This window comes from Gavia stellata, chromosome 4 (assembly GCF_030936135.1).
Source record: "Gavia stellata isolate bGavSte3 chromosome 4, bGavSte3.hap2, whole genome shotgun sequence".
Lineage (NCBI taxonomy): Eukaryota > Metazoa > Chordata > Aves > Gaviiformes > Gaviidae > Gavia > Gavia stellata.
Window position 1 is genome coordinate 51,884,204 of NC_082597.1, and position 9,643 is coordinate 51,893,846.

At 49.1% G+C, this 9,643-nt stretch overlaps 1 protein-coding gene across 2 annotated transcripts in view; it reads right to left on the minus strand.

The window, feature by feature from the left end:
• The window catches only part of NTN4 (netrin 4), a 45,585-nt gene extending 38,101 nt beyond the window's left edge, over positions 1-7,484 (minus strand). The window contains exon 1 of one of the 2 annotated variants that reach the window (XM_059816304.1): positions 6,969-7,484. In XM_059816304.1, the coding sequence (XP_059672287.1) occupies positions 6,969-7,442 (474 nt within the window). In that variant the 5' untranslated portion in view covers positions 7,443-7,484. The remainder of the gene's footprint in view (positions 1-6,968) is intronic. The other variant, XM_059816305.1, reaches the window with a different exon arrangement.
• Between the last annotated feature and the right edge of the window lie 2,159 nt (positions 7,485-9,643).

Here is a 9,643-nt window from a genome sequence, read left to right on the forward strand (position 1 = left end):
GACGTGTCACTGCTCTGGGACTGCCTGCGGCAGAGAAGGAGGGTTTTGACGCAACCTGGCCCAGAGACCTGGCATTATCATCCCTGGTACTCCACATACGGAAAACTTAAAAAGCAGGTGCCGGTTCCCGGAAAACAGCAGTTGTGTCGCTCAGCCCTGATGGTGCCCAATCTCTGGAGGGAAAGTACCTTTCATGGCAAAATTCCCTGGAGACCAAAGGTTTGTCTCCACATGTGCCCAGAAGTGCCCTCGTCTCCTGTCCTCCCAGCCACAGATTGAAAACTAAGCTCAGGTTTCCCCTTTTTCCCTGAATCCCCTTTTTGCTGCCCCATTATTTAAAGGGAGAGGCTCCCCACAACCTGACAATGCTAAAGCTAGTGGAAACCCTGCACAGGGCTTGGGAAGATGGGCTTCCCTGCCAGGAGGGAAAGCTCAGGGCCCAAGCCAAGAGATGGACCTCGCCACAGCCATGGGCAAGGCAGCTGGTGGGAGGACGGCATCCTGCTGGCATGCCGCTGCTGCCAGCGCTGCCACGAGCAGCGAGCCCTGTGCCATGCCGGCCGGCAGGCACGCATCCCACTCAGCTCTCACGAACCCTCCCCAGCCACCCCATGCTGAATGGCCAGCCGCTGCAGCTCGGGATTTCTAGGTTCCTACATCACTTCATTGACTCAGGCCTGACTTCGTTTACTTTGTCGCATTAACTTTTCCCCTAGAAATCATTACTCTTGTGCTTATGAAATAATGGCCCTGTGTCTTGCTAAATTCACTGATACAATGCAAAGAATTGGGCTGGGTCTGGCCATCACCCCATCGCCCCTGGCACCCAGCTGAACAAACTGTTTTGCATGTGGCATTTCTGAACAGAGCCTGACAATTTGCATTTTCCCAAAGACAGAATGATCAGGAAGATGCTGTTAAAGAGGTTTTTTTTCCTACAAAATGCACTTCTACAAAGTGTAGCGATAGGACTTGAAACCACACTTCCCTAGCTGTGTCCTCACGTGTCCTGCGCACTGCTGAACACCAGCCAGGATCCCTCTTTCCTTCTCGTCAGTTTGGGTCTTTGCTCTGTGCAGAAACCAGTGGCACAGGATTATTAAAAAAGCTGTTTGCAGCCCTCTGATGGGCTGACTTCCCGGGCTGTTTTGAGGTTATTCTTGCATATTTGCCCAGGTTCTTTGTGGAGTCCCAAGTCCTGCGAGTGAATGAACTCAAATTTCCTGTGACCCACGAGATCCTTCGAGGATCTCAGAGCAATGGAGGTGTAGCTTCAGTTAAGGACAGCAATGATAACCTTAAACCCCAAGCTTATCCAGGCCTAAACAACAGGCAAAAAATTGGGCAAAAGCTTCTAGGCTGCAACAGAGTGTTTCTACAACCCGACGTTAGGGCTCCAAAATAAAAATCACTGACCATCCTTAACTCCTGTTTGTGTCAGTGAGTATTACAATTCCTCACTGTCTATCAGGGCCAAAGTTGTAAGTAGCAGGACACAATTTACTTCTCTTCTGCATGGCTAATTTCAGGTAGAACCAGTAGGACTGGTGTCCAAATCCTTAAAGAACAGAGGCAGGCTGCATGCAGTAACAGTACAAGGCAAAACATTTGAAGGTTTTTCTGCTATAGAAGGCACAGGAGATCAATAAAGTGCTCAGTAAGACACACACCCCACAGTAAAACAGTGGTATGTGATGTTTCAAAAGTTAAACACACGTTAGAATTTGTTGCTGGAATATAGTCAAGCTGCAAATACGCCTCTCCTATTAATAGCAAACAGCAACAATAGATGAGGTCTCCAAGTGATTTATTAGCAGTATTCTGAATAGATGAACACTCAAATAAGTTACTAATTTACTAAAATCTTGTCAAGGAGACTCTGCTTCAGTAAGTTCTTTTATCCTGGAGCTTGTCTAAATGGGGACACTCAGGCGAGCTAATCTGAATTGACCACAGATGGGAATGTAAAGTGAATGAGATAATTGCATTGCAGAGTGGACAGTCACTCCCACTCACAGTTAAAGAATTAACATCTGCTAAGGGCCCCTTGTCGATGAGCCCTTAACAGTGATCAGATTAGGCTGCGAGAAGGAAGAGATATTAACATGATCTGAACTATGGGAGGGAAGATAGCCTTTTATGCATACTATTAAAATTGGCATTCCTGTCTGAGCATGAAGCTGAAGAGTTTATTTCTGCATCTTGTTTACTTAGATCAGATTATGTTTGGCTGGTGAATCCAGTTCTGATTTCCCTCGCAGTAACTTGGCTGAAGGGTTACCCTGGAAAACAGTGGAAATACTCTGGATTTGTAGCACATTTGTATGATCCAGGCTAAAACTTGGCCTTAGCCTTTCTCTTAAAACACTGGTGATAAAAGGTCAGCATTTAGAGGTTTCTGCCTATGCTAAACAAACTGCTGCTATGAAACAATTAATTCACTAAATTAAGCAAGGGGAAAGTCTTTAGTGACCCTTCTGCACGCAGCTGATCCAAAATTATTCCCTGACAGGAAAGGAGTTTCCTGTCCCCTTCACAGTGTTGCACATCTGACCCCTTAAATTGGCAGATGCTTGAAGCTTGCTGGAAACCCAGGTTGGTTGTACTGAGGTTTCCTCCTCCTTCCTGCTTCTCCTTCGCCCGTACTGGATGGGTCCCACGATGAGGGACAGCCTGGCCCTAGCTGCTGAACGGTAAGAGCTCCCGAAAGCAATGCCAGCCTGCAGGTGAGTTTCTGAACAGGACGCAGTGAGTGCCTGGGGATGCCGGGGCAGGGGGTGGGTGCCCACTGTCTGCCTCTTTTCCTTTGTTCCTTACCGAGGAGGGGCTCAGTTGTTTGTTTGGCTCCTGGATCCTTGCAGAGAAGTCATTGCTTTCCTGGCTGCTGAAAGGGTATTTCTTCTTTGCATGAGGCCAGACTACAGGGAGGCTGTTCCGGCATGGGGCTCAGCTCGGCAAAGTCTCTGAGCATGTGCTGACTTGTGAACTCATGCTTACTTCCACCAAAAAAGCCTTTAAGACCAAACTCAGGGCATCAGTGCAGTGTTCCTGACATCAGTACTGTGCCATGCAGCCTTCAACCTCTTTCCTCTACAGTTCTGCCCAGATTTGTTTTTTCCGTCCTAATCCCACCATCGGGCTGTTGATCCTCCAGCTCGTGCCTGCTTCAGGGTGGAGGACTCAGATGCATCCAAAGCAGAGGATAACCATGCCTGGTGGTTTTGCAGCATCAGGGACAGGTAGTGAGGAAGGGCAGAGACCTGCCAAGTCCCTGCCGAGGTGACTCTACCCATCAGTAGACCTGCTGAGTGCCACATACGGCTTGTGACATTACCACTGCCAGCTCCCACCGCCGTGGTGGCTTTCAGCTTGGGTGACTGCAGCATGGTGACACCCTGCAGCCCCCCCATGCAGACCGCTCACCCAGTGCCCTCCGCCACCCTGGTCCCACCACCACAAAGGGAAGCCCAGAACTACAGAAGAAAGATGAAAGGTGTCTCCCAAAGCCAATTAAGCATCTCTCATTTGTCCACCAGCTCTGAGCCCTGGATCTTTGAAATGAACCCAGAGGCTTGGCAGCTTGCTTTCTGTGGTATCATAAATCTCAAGAACAACATCATGGCAAGTTGTGATGAGGGAGGATTTTTGTCGTAACAGTTGAACTAGGCATCTAAGGAATGACTCACGATGACGAAGGCAGAAGAAATGCAAAAAGCCTGTTTTTTCTTTTCAGTAAGAACCGAAGCAGATACACCTTTGCTCCAAATTAATGCGTGTGATTTATTAAAAAGAGGCCGTAAGCCCCTGAGTACTATGAGCTTCTGCATGCTGCTGCCTCGACAAAGGGCTCGCAGGCGCTGTAACACTCAGCAGAAACATGGGTGGATCAGCTCTGGTGCCATTTGGGGTGAGGCACCATCTCCTGAGGCCTCCCCTGAGCTTTGCAAATTGCTCATCCAGGGGGACGGGAGGCAGTGACCGAGCTGCCAGCAGCGTGCAGAGACCCCACCGTCCCACAAAACCCCACAAGCCCTGACTCTGTGCCTGGAAATGCACATGTGGTGTTGAAGTGGGAGAAAGTGGTATACAGACGGTGTGATATACAGTTTGGATCACATGTTACAGTTGTTACATTGCAGTTAAAAAACTCTAAAAAGTTAAAAAACTCTAAAAAGTTAAAAAAAGAAATCCAGTAGCACTCGAATTTATGTTTGTGCTTTAAAGAAAACTGCAGCAAGTGAGCTTCAATTAAATAATACCCTTCAAACTTGGACATTTCAGATGACTGCATATTTGAAACCACTGTTTCTAGTGAAATTACTGTTTCCATATGTCTGAAATTAGGTGCTACCAGAAGCGGGAGTAAAGCACAACATAACCGCAAACAGAACACAAAACTCTGATGTTTCTTTAGGTGAGACACATGTTGCTATTGGCAGTTACAAGTAATTGATGGAATGTAGCACACTGTAGTAAATTAAATGTGATATTTGCTAAGCATGCAGGCTTGCCATCTGGTCACCAGAAAGCTGCTGTTATGACTTTGTAGGTAAAAAGTGGTGTTTAAGTGCAGGGAACTGAAGTGCACCATATAAATAAAACCTTACAAGCTCAACATTTGTTTAAAACCTGGAATAATTAAATGATCTTGACTTTTATAGCTTCTTTGCAATAACACAAACTAAAGTGATGCCGAAAGAAGAGATCCCACAGAAGCAAGCTCAGTAAATAGCCTGGTTTTGCAGCACGGTACCACAGATGCATCAAACACCACCAAATTCCTTTCCATCTTGAGATAGGCATTGGTTTCTACACGAGACCTCGATCCTACTGTCCCCATGTATTGCAACATCCTGTAGAGAAGCTAGCCTGAGGTTGGGATTGGCACAGGTTCTTGCCAGGCACAGTCCCCATCCTGGTGTGCAGCTACATCGCTGTGGTGACCACAGTGAAAACTGCGCCAGGGTGCTAGCTACATGGTACCCAGCACAACCAAGGCAAATACTGCCCTGAATGATGCCCTGCGTTTCTTACCCCTGAGAACAAACCCTGGGAAAGCTGAAAATGTGCAAGTCAGAGTACCACAGATATGTCCCGCTGGCTGGCCCGAGAACTATAGATTCCAGTCCCTGCGCTGTATCGCAGGCTGGCATAGCCTTATTGTTCAGGTGGTGGGACAAAGAGACTGGCAGAGGTGCTGAGGGACTGGAAAATTCCTGGCGGGGTACATCCATCACTTCTTTTGTAGTGTAGGTCCCACTTTGTATTTAGCCCGGATTCAGAACCACAGAATGGTTTGGGTTGGAAGGGACCTTCAAAGATCATCTAGTCCAACCCCCCCTGGGCAGCGACATCTCCCACTAGACCAGGTTGCTCAAAGCCCCGTCCAGCCTGACCTTGAACACTTCCAGGGATGGGGCATCCACAGCTGCTCTGGGCAACCTGTTCCAATGTCTCACCAACCTCACCATAAAAAATGTCTTCCTTATACTGACTCTAAATCAATTATTTCAGTTTAAAACCATTGCCCCTTGTCCTGTCAGAACAGGCCCTGGTGAAAAGTCTTTCTCCGTCTTTCTTATAAGCCCCTTTATATATTTCACTGTGAAAGGAAGTTCAGGCAGCTTTTTGGGGACATGAGCAAAGGGAGGCAGGAGAAGAAAGGAAGATAGCAGTTTCTCTCGCCAGCCATCTGATTTAAACCCTTTGCTGGGCTAATGAAATAACCATCCTGGGTCTGTCTGGCAGGTCTGGAGATCCTTGTTTCTGAGCTGATGAGGGCATGGAGCAGCTTCTCCCAGAGCAGGACAGCGGCTGCCTCCCAAGACGCAGACAAGAGATGCACTTTGGTGAACAAACAGCTCTCAGTATTTTGGCAGAGAGTGGCTTCCTACTCAGAGCATGGCTAGAGGTGACCCCAAATGACTGCAAAGGGGTCTGAACAGGTGATTTTTCTCAGACTTGAATGCTGGACTCCAAGAACCAGGCTTTCACCTCAAAACATGTTATCAGCAGAATCTAAATGCCACTAACCAGATTTGCTCCTTTCTCTGTGTTAGGTCAGAGGGCAATTTTAAGTTTGATTAAACTTTCAGACAAGCTCATTAAATGAGGCCACTAGAGGGAGCAGCCTTTAAAGTCCAGGGCTGGTCACCGGGGGTGCCTCCCCACCAGTGGGGACCCTGGAGGGCAGCCCTGCAGCCGTGGCTCCCAGGGGAGGGTCTCCAGGGCCGTGGGACAGGCTTAGGCACCAAAGGGAAGACTATTATTGGTATCACCTCCAAATGCATGGTTTATTATCTGCTGTTTCTGTATTGAAAATAATCTGATTTTTCACATCTATTTTTCCTTTTAGCAAACGTGATTTTTTCTTCATTTTTTTCATGCTCTTTTCACAGAACAAGTGTGCACAGAAAAAAAAAAAAAAAAAGATTAAATATAAGGTTTCTTAATGACCTGGCTAATCTGGCTTATGGGAACCGTACTTCAGCGTGGTCAGCAGCTATTTTGACACTCTTACTTCTCAGTGAGGGTGTTCACTATTTAAAGTGAATCTGGTGACCATTAATTCTAACATGGTTGCATTTTGGTCAAACTTGGGCTGATTTGCATAACCCTGAAACCACACAACTGCAAGGACTGGAGAAGACCGTCAAGAGCAATGTTCCCTTTGGCTTTCCCGAGGAATCAGCAGCATCTGCCGCCTCTGCAGTTGTGCCGGGAGGTTTCACCGGGTGAGGGGAAAGGAGTTTTTTGGGAAAGAGGGGGATTACGAGCTCAGCAAAGCAAGGGGCAGGGCAGTGCCTACATCACCTCAGAATGAATTACGTTAATTCACCCTGTGAAATAAATTCGATGACAAGGGATGCTGGTGCAGTAAAATAAGAAGCGTAAATGCCGGAGTGGAGATTGCAGAGGGAAAGGGGGCTGGAGCGAGGGCTTTCTCTTCCTGACCCCGGCAAACCTACCTCTCCTCCGGTGCAGGGGAAGGGACTCGAATATCTGGAAGTGCAAATGGCTCCTCTCTGACTCACGTCATCTTCCAGCCCGAAGGTGGCCGAGCAGTTAGCAGCAAAGTATTTGTAAGGCGTCCACGTCTCACCAAAGTCCTGGGAGCGCTCCAGCACCATGGCAGCCGGCCTGGGCGACTTGAAGACCAAAATCAAGTGAGTGAAGTAGAAGGTGGCTTCCAGGTCCAGCCGGATGGTCTCGCGGGGGGCGTCCTGGGCTGCCTGCCACCAGGTGCGGGGCAGACGGAAGGGGGAATCGGCCATGGCAGCGGGAGGGTGGGCCAGCCCTGCGTGGGCCCCGCTGCACCGGCCGCAGGTGGGGCGCTTGCAGCGGCGCTGCGCATCCTCAGCGTAGGCGCAGAAGGGCTCGGCAGCGTGGTGCCCGCAGACCGTCTCCGTCCACAGTGCTCGCCCATGCGCCAGGTTGCCCATCCGGGGGTTGCAGGCCTTTTCGCAGGGGCTGCCCGCTCCTGCCGCACTGCCCAGACCTGCAAGGCAGAGAGCAGGGGGCTGAAGCCGGCTCCCCAGGAGGGCGCACCCCACCCCGTCCGGAGCAGACATGCCCTGCAGCGTGCGTTTTGGGGACACTGCCCCCGCCAAGACCCCCAGGAGGAGCCAAGGGAGAGCGCGGCACTGCTGCTCAGCTCTCCGCTCTGTGGAGCTCAGTGTGTCTAAAACAGCAAAACAAACCAAAAAAAACCCTCAGGGCTTCCCTGCATTTGGGAAAATCCCTACCAAGAGTTGCAGAGCAGAGCAGGCAGCACGGGAGGAGGGATGCCTCCACCTCGTCCTCCTGCCCTGAGGGACCCAGAGCAGGGCTGAGGCATCGGGGGCAGTGGCCGTGTCACCCCTGCCCCGAGGACTCCAAGGGGATCCAGGTAGTCCAGCGGGAGGCCAGGAGACGGCTGTGGGGGACAGCATTGCTGCGCCCCGGCTCACCGTGCAGCAGATCGAGTGTTGGGGGCGCGAGAGCTGGTAGGAACATCTTCCACCAATGACTTCAAATCTTCACCCCCGCCCTTTCCCACCCCTCCATCCCTACCCCAAATCTCCCCACAGTCCCAAACTGCTGCTGAGGTCCGGGTTGAATCGAAGCGCCAGTTAAGTTTAAGAAGGCTGTCACTGATGTGTGTAAAGGGGGTAAAAAAAAATAAAAATCCTTGGTTGAAATGATGCTGGCAAGCTGCTTCACAGCTGAGGCTCTGTGGTTTTTGTTCAAGTTTCTCTAGAAGCCTTGTTGATTTAAAAATCCACAGCTAAAGTGTCAAAGAAAAATAAAATCACCATGGGGTTTGGTGTGAAACCATCTGCAATGTAAACCTCCTGGTGCAGGAATGTTTGATTAGGGGCTGTCCACCTCTTTATTAATAAATGTAACAGTACGTCAAGGCTGTATTTGATGAACCATGTGTTTAACATAAAAAAAAAGAGCTCTGATGACTCGGATGTGGGCAGGCCAAACCATCTGAGGTGCATAATGTCTTCTTTATCACTGGGCCAGTCATACATAGTCAGCTTTGTGCACCAATTATTATGGCTGCTTCTTGGCATTTTTGTTATGCCCAAAGGTCGTTTCAGTTTAGCATCCAATAAATCCTTTATTTGGGGTTTATTCAGCTTTTGTCTACAGTGTCATAGTTGCAATTAAGCTATATTATGCACTAGCAGAGGCTAAGCCTTCAGAGCCTGACAGCATTCCCCACTCCTGCTCTTCAAGAAACACTCTGGAAAAAAACCATTTCTACCACCAAAGGTCTATACAGGTTTTTTATACTTATTATTCAGAACAGATGTGGACTGCTGCTTGTTAGGCACCCATTAAAAAGCATTTCTGAATACAGTCTCTGGATTTCACCGGGTAAACAGTCTTGGGAAATTTTTAGTGAACAAGAAATGCTCAGTCGACTTCCTACAGGGACCTGGTAAAAATGTGTCTGAGATGATCTATATTAACTGTGCAGAATACATCTACTCTAGAAAAGTAAACAAATATAACTGTAAAATTAATGTAGTATCACTTACATCTCCTGAACATCCTTTTCAAAGCATTGTATAAACATTAACTAACCTACGCAGCTCTCCTGAGGGGCAGGTAAGTAAGTGCTATTATCATATTATCAGTTAGGCTTGCCACAAGTTGGCGTAATTTATGTCTTTGGCTGCTTTCCTGGATTCTTTGGCTACACGTAACGCACTGCAGTTAGCCGCTAAACAAACAGATGAACGTTTACTGCGGTTCCCTCGGCTGCGGGATTGCAAGGGGGATTTGGGAAGAGGTAAATAGAGCAGGGCTCAGTCAGCACCCTGAGACAGGTCGAGCTTATTGCTTGTGTTCATTGAGTCCTTTTGTTTTTTGCACACCACGGATTACAGTCTCCGGAGAGGCAGTGGAGGAGGACCTGATCAGTGGGAGGTGCCCCGGTGACTGTGCTGGTGGCAGGGCTCAGCACAGCTGTCCTCGAGGCCGAGGCAAGACTCTGCCTGAGCCTGGCCAGGAGGGGCTGGCTCCCAAATTCCCATGTGAGACCCTGGGAGCGGAGGGTATTCGATTGCTCCCAGCTCCTAGTATGCTCCTGCCCCATCACTCACTGTCACTGACTGCAGCTGTCCTAGGGCCAGGCATGGAGGGTCCC